This window comes from Mirounga angustirostris, unplaced genomic scaffold (assembly GCF_029215605.1).
Source record: "Mirounga angustirostris isolate CCGP_5_RB_7025 unplaced genomic scaffold, mMirAng1.0.hap1 SCAF_6, whole genome shotgun sequence".
In the NCBI taxonomy this organism is placed as follows: domain Eukaryota; kingdom Metazoa; phylum Chordata; class Mammalia; order Carnivora; family Phocidae; genus Mirounga; species Mirounga angustirostris.
In genome coordinates this window covers 3,363,620-3,385,999 of record NW_026991714.1, presented here as the reverse complement: position 1 = coordinate 3,385,999, position 22,380 = coordinate 3,363,620, and the positions used below count along the sequence as shown (strand labels likewise).

Sequence of the window (22,380 nt, the reverse complement as noted above, 5' to 3'; positions counted from 1 at the left end):
TTCATTTGACCTTGGGCCTGACCTCATGAGTTAGAACTGAACATCCTCTCCTTCCTCTTTCACACACATTCACACACACTCTGTAGTCCTTTGTATCTTGCAGGAAAGTGGTAAGATCTTCAGATCTGGGGCTGGCTTTAGTGAGAAAGCAAAGCCCTTTAGGCCTTCAGACTAAGGCATTATTTCAGCTGAGTTTACAGTCATAAATTCAGCCAATAACAAAAATTCATGTTTGTTTCTTTGTTTCCATTCAGTATCGTGATCCATGAATACATCATGGGAAAGGCCAAATCGAGGCAGAATTAGGGCTCAGGGAATTTCTGTGACCTTGGCTGTAACACAAGACTGATGTTCTAGGACACCCTCTAACACGGAGCAGGCCAACCGTTATTCAAGAGAATGTAATTTTGAGCATATCAACCTAAGATATCTCCAGACTAGAGGAGAGTGAACTATGGCTAGACAGCAGTTAACCCCCCCCTGCCCCCCAACAGAGGCATTCACGCTGAGGAGGGAAGAGTCAGTTTGAGCCCAGGCAACGAAGAGCCTCCCACCTCACAGAGTTCTGTTCCATAGTCAGTGAAAGATTATTTTAAAATGAAAATTTTTGTTTTCCTATTCATTAATTTATAACAATATTAACATTCACAGGTTGAGTTGATCAGATTGACTAGGTATTTATACTCAGAGAACAAATTCAACACATCATTTTTTTCCTAAACTCCTGATGCTTTTCTCATCTCTCTTGATGATTTTAAGGAGATATCAGTAATTTCACACATTTTCAGAAAACCGGCCACTGTGCAGTAAGAGATGGAATTTTGCGTGGGCCAGCTTAGCTCTGCACATCTTGCCAGGACATCTTCATTTGAAAAGACAGTTGCTCAGAGAAGCACTCTGCACACGTTTGTATGCGTACCATCCTCCTCCTCCTTCTCTCCTGGCAATTAAAATGTGACTGTGACACAACTTCACCTTCTCAATGAGGCTCTGAGCCCAGGGACCAGAAATACAGACCATATATGTCTTAACAGGACGAGAGAGACCAGCCCACGGCAAAAACAGGGCTCCAGACATGCCCATCTTGTAGCAGATTATTCCTATCCCTTCTGCACTGCCTCAGCCTTCATGTGTTAATTCAAACTCATTCCACGCTCCATGAGACGACTCCCTATATCTTTTCCCCGAAAAACTTCTGTCCTTTTCCCCACGAGGTGATTTTCCCCACGATTCCACTTTATCTCGAACTTTCCTTTATGGAAAACCTTTTGGAACATGATTTTGCTTTTTGCTTTGGCTTTTTCCTTCGTATGCCTCAGTCAAGAAAGCTGCTCATTTCCCCTGATGAATCTTTAGGAGCAAGGTGGAAAGAACTTCTGTCAAGTGTAATGCAGTAATCTTTCCCAGGGGATATGATAACACATCCACAGAGCAGATGTTGTGTCTCTGCTTGGCAAGAGACCAAGAGACATCACTGGCAGCGATCAGTGGAGCAACAACTCAGAATGAATTTGTAGGAGATGTGAGCTCCATAGAGTGCATGCAGGGGAGCAGAGAGATGTGCTGGCTGCCCTGTCTGCATCCACAGGGCTCTGAAAGTTTAAGATCAAATCCTTAAACAGCCTGCAGATGAGGACCTCAGGAGGAAAGGGGCAGATCTGGGATATATGTGCTCCTCCTGGGGCTCAACACAGCTGAGGAGAAGGTCAACGGAAGGTGTTTGCAAATATGGGAAAAATAAATTATTTACCTCACAAAACATCTAGAGATACATTTAACAATTTCTAGTCAAGACCTATTAAAATAAAATTTTTACTTTATTAAAATATAAAGGAAACTCTTTTCTGAGGGATACAGAATAAAACCTGAGTAAATATAGAAACACACTATGTACAAGGAGCAGATGTCCCAATTCTGTAGAGTTACCAATTAGTCCTATTTCATCTTTAACTTCAAATCAGTTCCAATCAAATATCTATTTTTTGATAGTGTGATAAATGCCCCTGCATTTCTAAGGGAAGAGTAATTGCAGATGAATATCCAAGGGTATTCTGAAAAAAGCAGTGGTAAGTGTTACTCTGCCAAAAAGTAAAATGCAAAATGAATGATAACCATTAAATTAATGTAATATTAAAGAAAATTAGATCCACAGATCAAAGCACAGAATGGAAAATCCCAAAGTAATATTATTATGCAGCAAAATAATTGAGGAAGGGTTATTTTAAAAGAAGTGCACATCATTTGATATTAAAAGGATGCCAGTTAGATTTTTATCTCACACAGTTTATTCTAAAATTTGATCAGCTGTTACAATATTTTTTAATATAGTAAATTTAAAAGACAATTTAAGTAAATACGTCCGATCTTGAGGAGCTCTCTAAAACGTGAAAGCAGAAGTAGTAAACAAAGGAAATGATTTTAGTGTATAAATGATTTCTACAATATCAATTAGCTATTAATTAAAATAAGGGACAAAATGAGCAAAAATATTTAAACACATAAAAATAATTACTTCTTGGGCGCCTGGGTGGCTCAGATGGTTAAGCGTCTGCCTTCGGCTCAGGTCATGATCCCAGGGTCCTGGGATCGAGTCCCGCATCGGGCTCCCTGCTCCTTGGGAGCCTGCTCCTCCCTCTGCCTCTCTCTCTCTCTGTCTCTCATGAATAAATAAAAATGAAAAAAAAATCTTTAAAAAAAATAATAATTACTTCTTTATAGAAATATAAATATAGAAAAAATACTATAAAAGTAAAGCCAATTAAAAAATTAAAAAACACGAGTGAAAAAGAAATTCAAAAAAAGAAAGTATAGCCACTATATAAAAATATTTTAGAAAAATGTTCAGTTGTGTAAGCAACTGAATTAACACAGAAATGGTCATAAGGATTACATAAGACAACGTGTGCAAAGTTGTCAGTAATTTCCTGACCAATATCAGGACAACAAATGATAGCCAGTATTATTCATAAGTGACTGGGGATTCTTGCTAGCAGGGACTGAAGCGGGGTTGCTGAGCAGAGGAGCAGGATCATGCTTGTTTTAGTTTGCTAATGCCAAAGTGACTTCAGAAAAGTGCAGCTGTCCACCCCCCGACAGCAATCCATGACAACCAAGTCTCAGCATCCATGCCAAAAATGAAAGTATCATCTGTTTACTTTTGCCGGTAAAATGGACAAAATATTTTACTTTAGTTAATATTTTTTATCATTACTCATATCTTGCTTGTTTGCCTTTCTTCACCTATAGATTGACTGTTCTTGTATTTCTTTCACAATTTTTCACTATTTCACTAGGTCATACTTTTTCCTTTCTTTTCTTTAACTCATATGAGGGGGACACAGTGTACAGAGTAAGAGCATGAATTCTGTAGCCTTCCTGTCTGGGTCCAGCTCCTTTACTTAGCAGCTGTGTGACCTTAGGCAAGTTACTTAACCTCTCTGTCTATCACTTTCCTCATGTATTAAATTGTGATACAGTTTTATTCATATGATAAGTTGATGTGAGGATTATGTTGAATTAATAAATGTAAGGTTATAACAGTGCCTAAAAACAGTAAATTCTGCATAAATGCTGTTGGAATTCCTCCCTCCGTATTAACCGTTTTTCCTAAGCATCACAGCATGAACACTTCTCTAGCCCGGGGATGTGAAATACAGCTTGGATCAGATGTTATGTCCTCACATGCATGTGATAAGTCTGCCATGTCTTCCTTAATATAGCCCTTCTCTAACTGCTCATAATAAGATTTTGTAATTTTCCCTGCAGAAGTCTGGCATATAATTTTTTAGATTTATTTTTATTTTATTTTGAGGATTTAAAAATGGTGTTTTTTTTTCCCATCAAATTCCTTGTTGGAATGTTTGGAAATGCAATAGATCTGTAAAACAATTTTTTTTTAAGATTTTATTTATTTATTTGACAGAGAGAGACACAGCGAGAGACGGAACACAAGCAGGGGGAATGGGAGAGGGAGAAGCAGGCTTCCCGCCGAGCAGGGAGCCCGATGTTGGGCTCGATCCCAGGACCCTGGGACCATGACCTGAGCCGAAGGCAGACGCTTAACGACTGAGCCACCCAGGCGCCCCCAATTTTTTTAATCTAATAAAATTGTTAATTCAAATAAATTCTTTGTAAATTCTTTTGGACTCCTACACACATAATAGCATCATTTACAAGTAATGACAATTTGATTCTTCTTTCCCAATCTTTATTCCTTTTATTTCTTTTTATCCTTTTATTATATTCTCTGGAGCATCATGTGAAATATTGAATAGAAGTGGTATTAATGGGCTATTGGTATTTATCTCAAAGGGAAAATTTCTGACATTTTACTATTAGATTTCTGTTCTAGATTCTTTGTATATGCACCAGATTAAGAGATAGCTTACAATTTCTAGTTTGATACAATTTCTTTTTATGAATGATTATTTTTTATCATCATTCTTTAATTAAAGGTGGGAAATTATATTACAATTGTTCTAATGTCAAAAAAAAAAACCAACCCTTGCATTTTGGGGGTTAAACTCAATGTAGGCCATTTTATCTTTTAAAATAGTGCGAATATCCGTTATGTGCTAATGTGCATGTGGGTGCATGTGTCCGTGCATGTGAGTGTGTGTCCATGCATGTGCATGTGTGTGTGTGTGCCCATGTATGTGCATGCATGAGCGTGTGTGTGTCTATACACAGAGGTATGAACTTTCCACTTCTCTTACGGGTCCCATTTGACGTTATATAACCCAACACTGAGTTTTAATATCAAGATCACACTGGTCTCATAAAATGACTTGGGAAGTATTCTCTCTTCATGTTCTATGAAGAATTTGTGAATCATTGAAATTGTGGAGGCCATTTGGGCCTGGTTATTTCTTTATCGAATGGCTTATAAATGATTAAATTGTTTAATGTTTAAATAAATGTTCATATCTTCCAGAATAGATCACGTTAAGGTTTATTTTACTGAGACTTGATTGATTTTCACCTAACTTTCATAAATGGAGATATAACATTCTTCCCGGTATGCTCTTATTAACATGTTATTCCTCATAGCATCTGTGGTCATATCCCCTTTGTCATTTCTAATAACATTTATTGAATTTCTCTGTCTCTGATCAGTCTTACTGGAGAGTTATCATATCAGTTTTTCTCAGAAGAGCAATTTTTGACTTTGCTAATCATCTCTATGTTAGGTTTCTTTTCTATTTAAACAATCCCTACCTGTACCATAACCATTCTTTTCCCTTTTATACTCTTTGTTTTTAGGTCTTTTTTCTAACGTATGATTTTAAGGCTGTGCAAGCAGCTTTCAGTCCCTCTTTCCTTTCTGCTGTAGGTATTTTTGGCTGTGGATTCCCTTCTAAGTACTATTGTAGCTGGATCTCACAAGTTTCCTACGCAATATTTTAAAAATATTTTCTCACTAAAGAATTCTTAAACTAGTAGTTACTCAAAAGTGTACTTCCTAACTTCCAAACTTATGGGGGATTTTCCAGTTATACTTTTTATTTATTTATTTATTCAGCAAATATTCATTGATTCTTACCTACCGTGCATCTTTCTAGCACCGGACATGGATCAGTGAGCAAAATGAATAAACTTGTCTGGCCTTGTGGGGTTTTATCTCATTGTTGTTATTCATATGCACACACTATAGGCTAAAAGCATGTTTTGTGTGATTTTAATCCTTTGATGTGAGTTGAAATTACTTTATTGTCCAGCTTGTAGTAAATGTCCCTGTGCCTTTGAAGGGGATATACATTCTGCAATTGTTAGATGAAGCATTTTGCTATTGTTTTCCTAAATAAAAAGTTTAGCATTGTTCAGGGCTTCTGTATCCTTACTAATCTGTGCTCTACTTTTTATATCAGTGACCAAGAACTTGTGTTAAACTTCCTACAATGACTATGGATTTTCTATTTCTTCCCTTAGTTATCTTAATATTTATATATAATGTTACATAAATATTATACATATATATGTTCAAATTATGGTAGCTTCCTAATGAACTAACCTATATACATTATAAACCAAACCCCTTATCATTGGTAATGTTTTTTGCTATAAAGCCTAAATATCACATTTTAATACAGCTAGCGCTATATTTCTTTGTTTGCTGTAAGCCTTGAATATTTTTTTTTGCATTACATAGACTACACTATAGTAACAAACATTTCTAAATTCTAAACAGTTTACAAAGGTTTATTTCTGGAGCATGTTGCCTTTGGGTATCAGGTGGCTACGCCTCTGCATTAAGCTCTGCTTCCTCTTTTCTGGGATCCAGGCTGAAGAAACAGCCCTTATCTGTCTCCCACTGCTCTCACTGTAGCAGGGAAAAGGACAGGTAGATCCAGGCCATAGTTTTTAAGGCTTCTGCTAAGGCATGGCCCACACCACTGTTTACACTTCTTAGCCAAAGCAAATCTTGTGGTCAAGTTTGATGTCAATGAGACAGGTAAACATACGTTTCCCACAGGGAAGCATGGCAGATCAAATGGCTATACACCAATGAATACAGTACTATTACACAAAAAGCAAAATCTACAGTCCAGATAATGGCCTGAAATTTTCTTTTATTATACTATCCTTGCCAAGAACAAGAATTAATATCATGCTGATGTTCAGAATATACAGATCCACTCCAGATCTCTCACCCACCTTCTTCCCCAAAAAGCTGACCTGTATGAATTATAGTAATTAAATGCAATTATGAAGGATATAACATCTAGGATGCTGCTAACTCCAGGTAACTCCATAGTCTATGCAATTCTCCTATGCCTTGAATTTCCTCAATTTTAACGTGCTATTTATTTTCCACTGGGACTTTGGCTGATGCAGTGACTTGGAACAGAAATGACCTGAGGGGAAAAACATGGGGTTCTAGGACTGGGTTACTTGTCTATTTAAGAGTACACAGACAACCTCCTTAGTAGTGTGAAAAGGGATGAGTTCATCCTGACATCTAACACCATTTCACTTACTCAGGTAAGCACCAGTGTGGCATAGTTTGAATTATGGAGGGAGGCCATGGCATCGGGCACTCATGTGCTTTCACTTAGATGGCACGGTAATGACAGTGACTTATAAAGAATCTTTAAGATCCTGGCATTTTTACAATCGTAGAATGAACACACACAAAAACAAAGTTACGAGTAATGAATACACAATTTGAAAGATGCATGGAAAATCAGAATGCCCTTTTAACAGATGTGAAGGAGTCCACATCATCTGGAGTCTTAGGACAGCTTATCACTAAGGGTGAAATCCATAATCTGAAGGTATATTTAGCTTTTAAAGATCAACTTTAATGCTAAATAAGACATGAGGCATGAGACGCGGGATGAATACATTTCAGCTGATCTAAGTGAGGCTGAGATCTTTAGCCTCCAATTCCCCTGAACCACCCTTGTCTGTTGAGGAAGATACTACCCCTACCCCCATACATACACATCTAAGGGAATCAACGGTCCTCTGCATAAAAGACTCTGTGGTTGCACCTGGGCTAGTTGTCCCATTACCTAACTTTGTTTGTAGGCCTACAACAGGAACCAGATCACAATGCAATCTGGATAGAGAGGTACAAGGCTTTTCTGGGGTAGCTTGAACACAAAAAATGAAAACAAACACCTACAAATTCGGCCAATTTGTGTCAGTGGGAGTTCGGAGGCCATGTCCCTATGCAGAAGAGAATTATGAAGAATTATGATCTTAGGCCAGAGGAGAAGAAACATCAATTTCAATCCCGTTTAATTCATTGATATAGGAGCACTCAACAGGGATTCAGAATTTTTTTTTTTTAAAGATTTTATTTATTTATTTGGGAGAGAGAATGAGAGACAGAGAGCATGAGAGGGAGGAGGGTCAGAGGGAGAAGCAGACTCCCTGCCGAGCAGGGAGCCCGATGAGGGACTCGATCCTGGGACTCCAGGATCATGACCTGAGCCCCAAGATCATGACCCGAGCTGAAGGCAGTCGCCCAACCAACTGAGCCACCCAGGCGCCCCACCAGGATTCAGAATTTAATTTGTTGACTCATGCATCCAGAAATGGCATCAATCTTAGAATAACTAACTAAGTCTGAACTAAATATTGACATATGGTTAACAAATTGGATATGCCACTGTTTTTGTAATACACCATAAAGGAATCCAAAAGCTTTGGGAAATGAATGTGTTGGGATAGAAAAACTACAGAAAAGCTCCTCATCCAACCACTAATCACTATCACCCAGGGGACCTGGCTATGTTTATAAAATGTAGTGGTGATAAGAATATAAACATCCTTAAAGAGTTCTATGGTAATTGTTATTGTAGACTAGAGATGATGGTGGAAATACTGCACAGCAATTGAGTTCACTGATGTCAAAGAGAGTAATATTATTCTGGAGAATGGAACTCCAGGGGCCACACAGAACTGTCAGAAATAAGATGTGGACAATAAACGATATAAATTGAAGTTTAGGATGATGATTAGTGTTATGACCTGCAAAGATCTGTGGAAATGTCTGACTAAGGGATTTCTAGCAATGAAATAGATCAGCAGCCAATCAATAAACTGCTTGATAGTATTCTATGCCTGATGGATGGATGGCTGTGCAAGTTACAGTGTGGTAATTCATGGCCATTTACCTAAATTTCAGTACTACACCAATTCCCAAACCTGAACCTCCTTATTATGAGAGAAGATGGGTAATTTTGATGAAAGACCCTACAACACAGCCACAATTGTATCCTGAAAATCTTGACCCTGTATTTCCCAGAGGGACCTCCACCATTTACCAAAGTTCCTGTGCACTGGATAAAGTAAAATATCTAGACCTTGTGGGGGTTCTTAGAAACTGTTTGTACACTTATGCACATCCCAAGGGACCCAGAATGCCACATGATCTACTGGTCAGAATAAGGACCAATGGAGGTCGGATAATAGAAGAAGTCTTGGTTCAGGTCTGCCAGGATTTGAGGCTATTTGAAACTGGGCTCAGGCTCTGAGAAGGCTGGCTGATCTATTTCTTGTTTGTCTCATTCCTATTGTGTTCCCTTTGTGGATCTCAACCCAAAAGCTTGGGGAGTTCTTCAGCCTGCCACTCCTTGGTGGTCCATGAACTGTATTTTTGTCCTCGGACTCCATGGGTCTCAACCTCTTGACTTTTCAGTGTTTTCTTCCAGAATTGTGTAGCCTTTGTAGATTGACTTTTTTCAGTTAGCAATATGCATTTAAGGTTCTTCAATGTCTTTTCATGGCAGGATAGCTTCTTTCTTTTTCTTTGTCTCTTCCTTCACTAATACCATGCCGTCTTGATTACTGTTACTTTATAGTAAGTCTTAAAGTCTGGTAGTATGAGTCTTCCAACGTTATTCCTCTCTTTTACTGCATTTTAAAATGTAGATTTTATTTTTATCCAGATAGACCAACAAATCAGGAGATAATTGCCATTGAAAAGATAGTTTATTACACACAGTTCCCGTGGGGAGGGGGCATACCATGTCACTCAGGGCTATACCAAGAAACACTGACTTGAGTCATAGGCAGAGAGGGTTAGGGGACCCGAGAAAGATACCCTCCTTTTGTTGTTGTTGTTTTTGTTCTTGTTTTTGGTTTTGGTTTTCATGGGAAGGAATGGGCAAGGCAGGGTAAGCAGGCTAAGCAGGTTTAGGACTGGCCAGTTTAATAATTTCAGGGAGCTCCTGGGTGTAGGGTCATCCCTAGTTTCTGGTGCTTGGCCCTGAGATAACCAGCATAGGGAAATCATGTAAAGAGCCTGAAAAAACAGATATTTTGGGAGTATGGGCCCTAGATTGTTTGCACATGCTCTAAGGAAAGCCATCTGTTGTCTCCAGGAATTGGAATCCTCTAACCCCAGGGAGGGCAGTCCCTCCCTGGTGAAGGTCCCAAATGTTAAAACAACAGATACAGAAATCAGAAAATGTGGTTAACATATAATATTGTGTTGACTATTCTGGGTCTTTAGCCTTTCCATACAAACTTGATGGTCAGTTTCTTGATATGCATAAAATAACTTGTGATTTTGATTGGGAATACCTTGAATTTATAGATCAAGATGGGAAGAGCTAGCATCTTAACACTATGGTCTTCCCATCCAGGAACATGCAATATTTTTCCATTTATTGAAATCTCCTATTTCTTTCCTCAGTATTTTATAATTTCACAAAATGGACTTTTGTATATTAATTTTATATTCTGAGATCTTGCTTTAATCACCTATTAGTTCCAGGAGTTTTTTGATCTATTCTATGGGATTTTCTATGTAGACAATCATGCCATCCATGAAGAGATATTTTTATTTTTATAATTTCTGTTTTGTTCTTTTCTAGAAGCTAAGCAGAGTTTCCTTTCTCCAGAGATAATCTGTTTTTGTGTCTGGTAGATGTTTAGAGGGACTACCAGTTTAGATTCTCAATACATTTACCAGTTTAGATCAATTACAAATTAAAAGCAGAGCTCAAGGTTTCTTAGGCCAAGTTGAGATACAAATTTGAGCTGTAAATTAGAATAAATGCCGACTGTTCACACCTCTCTTGAATGGATATATTTTCCCCACCTTGACCCATGCCTTTGGTCAGCTTTGGGGTAATTTTACCACTAGTACCTCCTAACAGGGAGCTAAGGTGTGAGCTTAGTTCTGCTTCATGCTTATGTTAAGGCAGCATCCTTCAGTTACAGCTTAAAGTAGAAGATCTACTTTTTGACCCTCATTTAGACAGTGTTGGACTTTAATTTCTGTTGGTGTCATCCTGTGATTCCCTCAAATGAACAGCTTGGGTTTGTCATTCCTTCCAGATAAGTAAATGTCCTCAGTGTGGAAGGAACTTCCAGCACTCCACTCATCTCTCTAGATTCTTGCTTTCTTTCAGATTTTGACCTGAAAATTCCTAGTATAGGAATCTTTTTTCAGTTTGCTCTTTATGAATATTTAAAAAATATTTCCCCAGTAATTTTAGTTGTTTTCAGAAGAATGATTTGCTGGAATATCCAGGTTGGTTACTGCCAGAAATAAGGGTGCTCAGCTTTCCTCCTCACTCCTTCCCCCTTGAATGTCCTGTCACAAAACATCTAGTAGTTTCCACTTAACTTTCTTATTCCTAATGTTTTTGTTCATAAAGTCATGGGACAAATCTCAGCCCTGGTTGTGTTCGAGAATCTTCACTGGGAGGTGGTCATCTTTCTAGCTGTCCTGATATTCACTGGCACATGCTTCAGCATGCCTCTTGTTGTACATAGTTATGCTTGTATTTGTCTTCCCTGCTTAATTAGAATGATCAGTATGATCTATTTATCTTTGAGTCACTGTGATTCCTAATGTCATGTTTTGCAAATCACTGCACTCTATGAATGGTTGCTGAATAAAAGTCTTTCCTTTAACAATAATTCCCTGAAGGACATTTAAAACCCAGTTGTCTGACTTATTCAGGCTTTGGGTAGAGAAGTAAGACAGAGATTTCCTACTTAATCACCAACACGGCCTTTTCCTCTTATACTTTATCAAATCAATCTTCGTGTAAATTTTGGGGTTGGAAAACTTGGTTTCTCTTGACATCTCAGTGTTTTGTAAACTTTTTGTCTTGAAGTAACTAAACTCCCCCCACCCAATGCTAAAGAATACTTATTTATCAGATAAGATGCCTTTGTTCACATTCAGCCATTTATTTTCTGTTTCCCATCAGCTCCCCGAGGTCTCAGAGGGCCTTAGGCCTTAGAATCCCAGAAGGCTGTGAATACTCTCCCAACTTAATTATAGAATCTGAATTGACATAGGAATATAGAATGGGCTATTTTCAGCCACTTATTTAAGATTCAAAAAGGTTTGGACATCTAAGTGTCCAGATAAACTCTTCATGAAATGTTTCAGTCCATTTTTTTCTCAATCACTTAATCTTTCAGGACAGATGTCATTGCTTTTACAAGTGACCTTGTACTGCTGCTTCTTTCAACATTCAAAAGATCTACAAGACTGTGAGCCATTAAACCCAAAGTCATATGTCAACGTTCTTGATTGCTTGAACATAAGTGGGTAAGGGTATTTCTTTTGTCAGTTACTATCTGAAGAAACATTTTCCACCGAGGATTTCAAATTGAATGTATTTGCATAATAGTTTTTATTATTATGAAAAAAAGATTCTGCACCAAAGTAAAACTTGATTTGCCTTTTTCTTGAAATGAAAGAAGCACCCACTCTGATTGAGTCTGCATACACACACAAACAAAATATATATGCACACATACCACACTTTACATCAAATTGAAATGCTGAGAAATCTCAGAAGTAAAGAAGTAACAGGGGTGGGGCAGGAAAGTTTATCAGTGTAGATTTCTATTCTTTTTAAGATGACTTTGAGAATAATAAAAAAAAATAGGAATGATATGGATTATAGTAGAAGAGCAGAGAACACATTCTAGGGAAAAATTAATAGTCTGTGAGAAAACTCAGAAACAAAAGGAGAATTAAAGCATGCCATCACTTATTAAGTTTTTGTTTAAAGGGTCTATTATGTACCCTGCACTCTGGTGGGGGCTGTAGATCATCCAGAATACATTTCTATGTTCCCTGTCCCAAAGAAACAGTCTATAGAAGGTGTGTATATATGTGTGTGTGTTACTATATACTATATATATTCTATACCCTACATGGTATTATGTACTATGTTCTATACTTATATAATATATAGTATATAATGTATTATAAATATATAGTATTTAGTATAGAATATATGGTATATATAATAATCTATATACTATTTATAACATATATATCGTACTACAAGATAGTATCCAACCTATTCACCATAGAAGTATGATTTCAAGATCTCTAAATGTTAGGAAGAGGAAAAGCATCTGTGTGGACTCTAATAGTCAGGGAAGGTTTATTGGAGGATGTGGGTCATGATGAGTATTCAGATACAGAAAACAGCAGGCCATACAAGTATGTGAAACAGCATGAGAAAACGTATAAACACTATAGTTGTGGCCAAGAACAGGGACTATCTTAGACATAATCAAATTCTTGCTTGAATCACAGAAAAAGATGCTGATGCTTTAGGGAGATGGTGAAAACAGTTTGAGTCACAAAACTGTTATTAAAATTAAGCAACATCCTTGATCTTCCCTAACTTTGAGTGTGTTCACCGCATCTTTGACTTTGCTTGCTCCTATTCTTTTTTTTTCCCTCATCCCCTAACCTAAGGTTTAGAGATAATAAATCACATATTATAAAATTTGATAATTCAGGAAAATTCAAAAATTAAAATTGGAATATTCCAGAAAAATCAGCAAGGGCAAAATGAGTTTTTACTTGAACAAGCAGCATGGGACCATGCCTGCCTTAGTCCCTTGGAAAAAGTGTGTGGGACAGAGTCTGTCATAAAATGGCAGTAGCATAAAATATGGTGGAGAGCACCTGGGTGGCTCAGCCAGTTAAGTGTCTGCCTTCAGTTCAGGTCATGATCCCAGGGTCCTGGGATTGAGTCCTGCATCAGTCCCTGCTCAGTGTGGAGTCTGCTTCTCCCTCTACCCCACCCTCCTGCTCATGCACTCACTCTCTTTCTCTCTCTCTGAAATAAATAAATTTTTTTAAAAATCTAAAAGAAATATGTTGGGTAGAAAGTGGATTAGAAGTTAGAAGACTTAAATTTTGGTACTGACTCTACTACTTGAGTGTATTATTTAGTTTTTTATATTCTCTTCAGATTTAAAAAATGAGCCTATGATAAACTAGAAATTATGCTTTATGCTAGGGACTCAGCTACTAATAAAAAAAAAAGTTCATCCCTGCTTATAAGAAGTCTGTAGAGGGAGCCAAACATGGGAGATGAGTTCAATTTAACCCCTTAAGTGCAAAGACAAGGAGGCTCCCAGGTTACTCTGCTCAGGAGAGGGCACTTGGTGCACTTGCCTTACCTATAACAAGGATACAAAGACAGTTGTGCGGTTTACTGGGTGGTGAGGGCCAAACTGAGGTAGCTTACATGATAACATCTTGTTTTCTGCAAAGTGCCATACAAAGGGACAGGGTGACAATGGCAGGTGTGTGGAACTACCTAAGCAAAGGAGCTACAGCAGAGATGATGAAGAGTGAATGTGCACAGTGCATCACATGAAGCTATTCCTTATACTTTATAGTCATTGGAGGAGCCAACAAGTTGAGAGATGTTGTGAGGTGCAAGTATACTGGATTTCTCCTAAGTTCCTGAACCTGATTCTGAAAGTAAGATGATTAGGGCTCTGGATGTTATTTTATTATGAAATAGGTGCTATTTGTATTTTGCTAACATTTCTAGCAATAAAATAGCTTAGACATGATAGACATCTCCCTCTGAGTGAAAGCATGTGTTATAAAATGGCACCCTATAAAATTAAGGGAAGGAAATGTTTGAAGTTAGACCCTGAGAAATTCTGCTTTCAAGAGGCTATTACTACTCCTTCCTCCTGTGTCTTGACTGAACTATGCACTGGTAGAAAAATTTCCAAGGGTGTGATGTGGAGAGAGCGTTGGTGAGATGGTCTATTTCCTGAAGCAAAGCAGGGCTGGTGAGGTCACTGTTCTGCCTCTGACAACAGAAGTGCCATACATCCGTTTAAAAGGAATAGTGGAAATGTATTTCCCAATTTAACATGAGAAATCTACCTTTCCTTTACCTCACCACTCCAGTTCCGAACCTCCAAGATGCCTTCTGATGAAGATCAAATGATGAGTAGGATTCTTAGACTGTTCTCCACCAGGAATTGTTCTTGAACTTTAAAAATAATGTTTGCTTTTATCATTGCACCCATCTGCTGATTGTATTTGGCCATGGCATGTGCTTTTCTTGCTTGCCCCCATCCTAGCAGGCCATCCACTGTGACGGGTAGTGGTCAGAGGACAGGTATATCATGCTCCTAGGAATCATCTGCACCAGCAGATGTTATAAATGACATGTGTAATTTAGATATCTGGATATTCTAAAAGTCTTTTTTTTTATTTTGGAAAAATAATAATATATTTGGAAGTAGTAAATCATTCTTATTTATGTTTGGACAGTATCCTTCCCAACAAAATGAGGTGGAAATATTCTGGGCTAAAAGTGAAGTATATTTAGAATCATCAAATTAAAATATGTTTATTGTTAAATATTTAAAATATAAAAATATATTAGAAAGCAAACCCAAATCATCTCTAATCTTATCATAAATATGGCTTGGTATCTTATTATAAATATGGCTTAGTAGTTTGCTTTTTCTCTTATTATGGTAGGAGACTTTCTCATGTCCTCACATAGTCTTTGGGAATATGGAAGTTGCTTCTTTTCTTGCTTCTTTTAATCTTTGTATATTTCTATAATACAGTTAATCATTATCCCATTATTGGAGATTAATAATTTCTTGTAAAAATCATCAAAGAGGGTATCTTTGTCAAGATAGAGAGAGGCAGAGGGGGAGAGAGAGAGGGAGAGACCTATCAATATTCTGGGCCTGAAAATGTGATACTGAAAAAGAAGGCATTGGAAAAATGTTCTTATTACAATGATTGTTGTCATTTTGTCTCTCCCAAACTCATTCACAGAAAGAAGTCATCCAGATGCACAGTTCCAATAGAACCACTCTGGTTACACAGTTTGTCCTGGTGGGCTTCTCTAGCCTGGGGGAGCTCCAGCTGCTGCTGTTTGTCATCTTCCTTTTCCTGTACTTGACAATCCTGCTGGCCAATGCCACCATCATGGCTGTTATCCGTTGCAGCTGGACTCTGCACACTCCCATGTATGGTTTCCTGTTCATTCTTTCCTTTTCTGAATCCTGCTACACATTTGTCATCATCCCTCAGCTGCTGGTCCACCTGCTCTCAGCCACCAAGAGCATCTCCTTTGTGGCCTGTGCCACCCAGCTCTTCTTCTTCCTTGGCTTTGCCTGCACCAACTGCTTTCTCATCGCTGTGATGGGGTATGATTGCTATGTGGCAATTTGCCACCCTCTGAGGTACACACTCATCATGAACACGGGTTAGGGTTGGGGTTGGTTTCCCTGTCCGGAGTCATGGGTTCCTTCATTGCTTTGGTGGCCACCAACCTCATCTGTGACATGCCTTTTTGTGACCCCAACAGGGCCAACCACTATTTCTGTGACATGGCACGTGTTATTAAGTTGGCTTGCACAGACACCCATGTGAAGGAACTGGCTCTATTCAGCCTCAGCATCCTGGTGATCGTGGTGCCTTTCCTGCTGATTCTCATCTCTTATGGCTTCATCTTTAACACCATCCTGAAGATCCCCTCAGCTGAGGGAAAAAGAAAGGCCTTTGCAACGTGCACCTCCCACCTCACGGTGGTCTTTGTGCACTACGGTTGTGCCTCCATCATCTACCTGAGGCCCAGATCCAAGTCTGCCTCAGACAAGAATCTGTTTGTGGCACTGACCTACACTGTGGTGACTCCCCTGCTTAATCCCCTTGTCTACAGTCTGAAGAATCAGGAGATGAAGACTGCCCTCAAGAGAGTTCTGGGAATGCCTGTGGCAACCAAGGTGATCTAACAAAAAACGCTAAAATTAATGAGGGACTCTACAGAGGTCAAAGGCAGGATATTTTCTTTGCCCTTTTGCCAATTCAGTCCTGATGTGGACAATGTTTCCAAGGACTAAGACCACTGTTGCCCTTTTCTTTCCTCCCAGTCCAGAAAAAGCATGAGTCAGTCTACATGCTACATTGTCCAATGCTTGGTTAAGAAACAAAAAAAACCAAGGGACCTGGGTGGCTTAGTTGGTTAAGCATCAGACTCTTGGTTTCGGTTCAGATCACGATCTCAGAGTAATGAGACTGAGCCCTGCGTTGGGCTCTATGCTGAGCATGGAGTCCACTTGGGATTTTCTCTTTCTCCCTCTGTCCCTCCCTGCTGACACTCTCTCTCAAAACAAACAAACAAACAAACTATAAAACAACTCACGCTTGGCAAAAAGAGTAAAATATAATTTTTTTTTCTTTTAAGGGAAGGCAATACTCAAATTGAAAGATGGCCACGGTTAGCTTTCCTGGCTGATTAGAGAACAGTATCCAAAACTATGGACAGCATCTTATCTAGGACACAGGCATCCACAAGTAGTAAACCAACTATGTACCAGGTTCCATACAAAGTGGAAAAACTAAGACGAGTAGGTTGATAGTTTACAGAGGTGGAGGAGGGGTAGGATCATGAACGGAGAAAGAAAACTATGACAATGCACAATGATCAGATCTGTTAAACGGATATAAAATAAGAGTTATGAGAGCCAAGAGAACAAATATTTATTGCTTCTGAAGGAATCGGTATTACCAGAAATGTTGATTTTTTTCAAAATTTAAAGCTAGTTTCTTATTATATTAATTATAAATTAAACACATTCATTTTTGTTTGTAGTTTTGCTTTGTTTTCATGGTAATGTGTTCAAGTTTTTAGTGGATATAATTTTATTTTAGTAATGGACCTAAAACCACCATTAATGACATCACATTTGCTGCTAACGTGGAACACAGTAAATGCTCTGGAAAGGCTCAAAAGGCCCAGATCTTGCAGCTCACTGACCCTGCAATGGTCACAATGTAAACCTTACATGATTCTAATGATTGTCATAATTTGAACTATAAATACTAAAAGGAATTGATTTTAATCTATTATTTTATTTTATTATTTTATTATTTTAAATCTATTATTTCAAGCCATGTAATTTGAGATGTTATTTAAAACTCTTCAAACTGATGTGCCTTGAATTTTTTTCATCTGGGCAACTGAGGGTTTGGTTTTTTTCTATGAATATGTGAATTATCTAGTGAGCACGTAGCTTGTCTTCTGGTTCAGAGAGTCAGTCACTATTAATTAGACCTTTTCTCTGCCCAGTGACCCAGCCCATACTAGAATAAAAATCTCCTGATTTGTTAAAATTATGTTTCATCATCACCCAAAGGAAAAATGGTTATCATTAATTATGAGACCATGAAAATAACTTGTAAACAGGGAACATGTTTTTATGTAACCAGTTAGCCATCACGCTCTCTTCCCTGTGGAAAGCTCCTTGGCTGATTTCCCTCAGTATAATAAACACTTGTGTCCAGCACATTACTTCCTGGGGTGTCTGTGAGGTTCAGCCCTTACAAGTTAAATTGTCTGTGTCTGTTCTCAAGACCATCTGTGACAGTTTATTTATTATTCTAATTATTCTGCTTGTGATATGTAATTTTGTAGTATGGGCTGGTGAAGTATTACTGCAATAAAGATTATTTGTTTCTTTTTTTCTTTATTTTATCTTATTTTTTTGAAAGATTTTATTTATTTATTTGAGAGAGAGAATGAGATAGAGAGAGAGAGCATGAGATAGGGGTGGTCAGAGGGAGAAGCAGACTCCCCTCTGAGCAGGGAGCCCAATGAGGGACTCGATCCCAGGACTCCAGCATCATGACCTGAGCCAAAGGCAGTCACCCAACCAACTGAGCCACCCAGGTGTCCCAAAGATTATTTGTTTCTAACATAACTAGATGGAGTGTTTTGGAAAAATAAAATATGACCAAGAAAATCACAGAAGAAAGGAAAATCATAAAAACCTAGAAGTGTCATTTGCTTAGATTATTTTGCAAGTGATTCTAAGTTCCTGCTCATCTGTAAATCCATGAGAATTTTTCTAATGAATTATGGGTGGACTTATGCTAGATATGCTCTAAAGATCTCCAATCACATGGACCAACACTTAAAGCAAAAGCTTTATCCCTAAGTGAAAATATTTATAAATATGTGTATGTTTAGACTTTTTGAGTTGAAATAAAACATTTCAATGATATAAGGGTCATTCTTTTGATTTTCTGCTCTACCAGCCAACTATCTGACCGTCTTTGGGGCAGGTGAGAGGGTTTCTATTTTATGTTTTCAACAATGTAAAAATATTCTTTTTCCTGTGGATAATATAGAGACATAATAAGCCAAAAAGAAAACAAAGGAAATTGTGCTATCATGATGGGCATATAGTTAATTGTCCTCAAATGCTATTTAAGGCCATACAACCTTACAAAGTGCTCTACAGCCCAATCCCACACATGCTTTGTTAGCAAGAAATTCACTACTTCCTTCTTGAGGTGACCTAAGCTGGATTTTTCAGTAACTCTGGGGATGCACACATTTAAGAAGAGTCAGAATGGTTTCTGGACAAACTCGGAGCGCAGGCTAGTTCACTGTGCCGCTGGTCCCCCACCATCCTTGGTACCATTTGCAGAGCTGTCCCTACAGGACCCACAGGCAGCTCTGGTGCACACACCACTGCAAAGGGCTTCCAGGGTGGCATGACTCTTTGAGGGATGCAAATCCATGTCCCCCACATAAATGAGGGCTCCTCATACATGTACTCCCAGGTCTTAGCTCTGTCCCTCCTTAATTCTCATTCACAACCCTGCCCTGTAGCTGTTGGCATGACCTCAGCCAGGTTTCAGAGAAGACTGAAGCCAAGTCCACAGACGGTGATTCTTCTTTGCCATAAAGCAAACTGACTTTCCCCCCAATGGTGTGCTGTTTAACTCCTGATTTGGGTTAGATTGTGTAGCCAAGATTTATCTTCTCTCATTGCTTTAGTTGAGTCCTTTGTCAGTTTACACAGTAACTCCTGAAAATGTGTTCAGACCCCTTCACTCCATCCTCCACACTGCAGACCCCGTTATCTTTCTAAAATGAAACATCGTAGCTCATCCCGACCAAACACTCTTTCCTGTGTCAAAAAGGTAAATAAAATATCCTCAAGTAAGAAATGAAAGAAGTGCATAAGTGTCTCCGGCTTGCGGGGAAAACCCCAGCAATGTTGGAAATCAGAGCTCGTGTCCTTCCAGGTCTCTGTTTGTCACATCAGTGCCTTCCTGTGAGGGAGCATGCTACCCCAGTTTTAGACAAAGTTGTATCTCTATCAGTTGCTTCATCATCTTTCTTCTTCTGACCTTAAGTCTGCACACCTGGCATCTCAGATCATCCTTCTACAGACTTCCTGTGTAAAAAATGCACTTGGCCGTCATGCTTTTATGAATCTGTGAAATGAAATGGTAATCACCCTGACTTGGTACATATTCTGGTCCCCAAATTTGTCACTCCTCCAATTCCACACCCTTCCTGAAACCCACATTTCTTATCGTGCCAACAACTTGCTGATTTACCTGTTAGTACATTAGTAAATTTTTTTAAGATTTATTTATTAGAAAGTGAGTGAGCAAGAGAGAGAGAGGGAGAGCACATGAGTGGGAGGAGGGGCAGAGGCAGAGGGTAGTCCGTGATATATTAAATGTGTATAAATAGAATAAACATGTGAACTGGAATAAATAGAAACTATCAGTGTGACAATAAATGAGTTATATGTTAATTTTATGGTTTAGTATGTCAGGGTAACATCCAAAGTGAGAGGTGCTAAGAGCTAGCTAACATCAACTTGCAGATGCATTAAACACTTTCTGAAGGCAAAGAAGTTTATTTTTTAAAGATTTTATCTATTTATTTGAGAAAAAGAGAGAGATGGAAAGAGAGAGAGCATGAGTGGGGGTGGGGGGCAGAAGGAGAGGGAGAAGCAGGCTTCCCGCTAAGCCAGGGGCCCGACGTGGGGCTCGATCCCAGGACCCTGGGATCATGACCTGAGCTGAAGGCAGACGCTTAACCAACTGAGCCGCCCAGGTGCCCCAGTACATTAGTAAATTTTGGCACATGCTTGAGATACATTTTTCTAAGGGTTTTTAAATATATTTTTTAAACATATTGGCTTTCTTATGAGATCACATTCAAATAATGCAACATGACCCACAAAGGCCTGTGTGTCCTGCTCCTTATTTCCAGTCTTATTTATGGCCAGGTGCTCTCCTCATATTCTAAGTCTGAACTTTTCAATCTATTTGAGGTGAAAGACTAACTTTCCTGCAAATTTATTATGTACCAGTGATATTATAAAATACAATGAAAGTGAATTATTTAAAAAACAAAATTAAAAGGACACACAAGAACTTTTCTTGTCTTACCATTAAGTTAACATACAGAAAATTAATTGAATTGTAAAAGTTTTTAAGTCTAGCTTCTCTTGTCAGGAAGGTGTAGCAATATTTCCTGTTCTCATCCTGTTCCTTGAAAGGCATTGCTCAATGCTTCTGGTATTTCCAAAATACTTGGAATCCCACAACATTCAAAACTGAAATATTATCCGTCTCTGGGCCTGTAATTTTTCAGCTTGGAGTCCCCCCATAAGCAAGCCAGTTCTCAGTTTCAGTGAAATCTCTGACACCTCTCTTGTAATCCAGGAGGAAGAACTGGCCACTCCTTCTCTTCTGCCCACAACAGAAAATCATTGCTTCTGACCAGCTGTCTCAGCAATGTCTTCTGACTATCTGTTCAAATGGCTATCTCCAGCATTGTAGAGTATTTCTCAAACTTGTTACTGCTCTCAAATAAGTGTCTTCAGCACAGACATATCTCAATTCCAAACCTAAACCTGATGGCCCAGTTGACATCTCCATTCTGAATTTTAATGGGCATCTCAAATTAAACATCCAAAGCAAAATCCTCAGCCTATCCTCCAACTCTGTTTCTTTCATAGTCTGATCTCTCTCAGTTAATTGTAATTCCAAATGGAATTCCAGCTTCTCAGAACAAAAACCAGGGGTCATTCCTAACTGCCTTTTTAATATATATATATTAAATATATATAATACAATAGATAGAATCTCTTGGCTCTGTTTACAAAACACACACAGTCTAAAGTCTCTGTTCACCACCTCCACCTCTAGTCCTATGGTTTACCACCATCATTATCTTCTTGCATTTTTACAGGAGGTTTGAAATAGGTCTTGCTACTTACACCTGTCCCCAGGTCTATCTATTCTCAACAAAACAGTCAGGATGATCTTTTGAAGAACAAGTCAGATTATATCTCTTCTCAAGTCAAAGCCTCCCAGGAGTTCCCATCCTGCCCCACAAAAGGGAATCTGCCTTCAAGTGACCTACAGAACCTTTAGTTATGGGGAGGCTCATTCTGCCAAGACCTCAGTTTTGGCCACTCTCTGGAGCAGGGATCTGCTGGGGAGAACAGGACAATGGGGAGGATACCTTCACATCTGTTCCTTCCCTACTTCCTTGGGCTAAATTTGAATTTCAACCTGCAGATATGTATATTTTTATTGTCCAATGAAGCTTTTGTGTGTGGATGGGAAAACTCACTAAAATGAGTTTTGGGGGAGAGGAGCAAGATGGCGGAGGAGTAGGAGACCTAATTTTTGTCTGGTCCCAGGAATTCAACTAGATAGGGATCAAACCATTCTGAACACCTACAAACTCAACAGGAGATCAAAGAAAAGAATAGCAGCAACTCTCTGAACAGAAAAGCAACCACTTTCTGGAAGTCATATTCCATACCTTCATCATATTA

The 22,380-nt window shown here is 38.6% G+C and overlaps 1 protein-coding gene across 1 annotated transcript; it reads left to right on the top strand.

Annotated features, from left to right (window-relative positions):
• The first annotated feature begins 15,565 nt into the window (after positions 1-15,565).
• LOC123845276 (olfactory receptor 10T2) lies at positions 15,566-16,512 on the top strand. Its single transcript, XM_045876050.1, has 2 exons — positions 15,566-15,983; positions 16,016-16,512. The coding sequence occupies exons 1-2, from the start codon at positions 15,566-15,568 to the stop codon at positions 16,510-16,512; spliced, it is 915 nt and encodes a 304-aa protein (XP_045732006.1).
• Positions 16,513-22,380: the final 5,868 nt, after the last annotated feature.

Excerpts from the sequence above, each read along its gene's own strand:
- LOC123845276 (XM_045876050.1), top strand. The coding sequence starts at position 15,566 with ATGCACAGTTCCAATAGAACCACTCTGGTTACACAGTTTGTCCTGGTG. Across the intron at positions 15,984-16,015 it reads CACACTCATCATGAACACGG|TCATGGGTTCCTTCATTGCT; the intron begins GTTAGGGTTGGG and ends CCCTGTCCGGAG.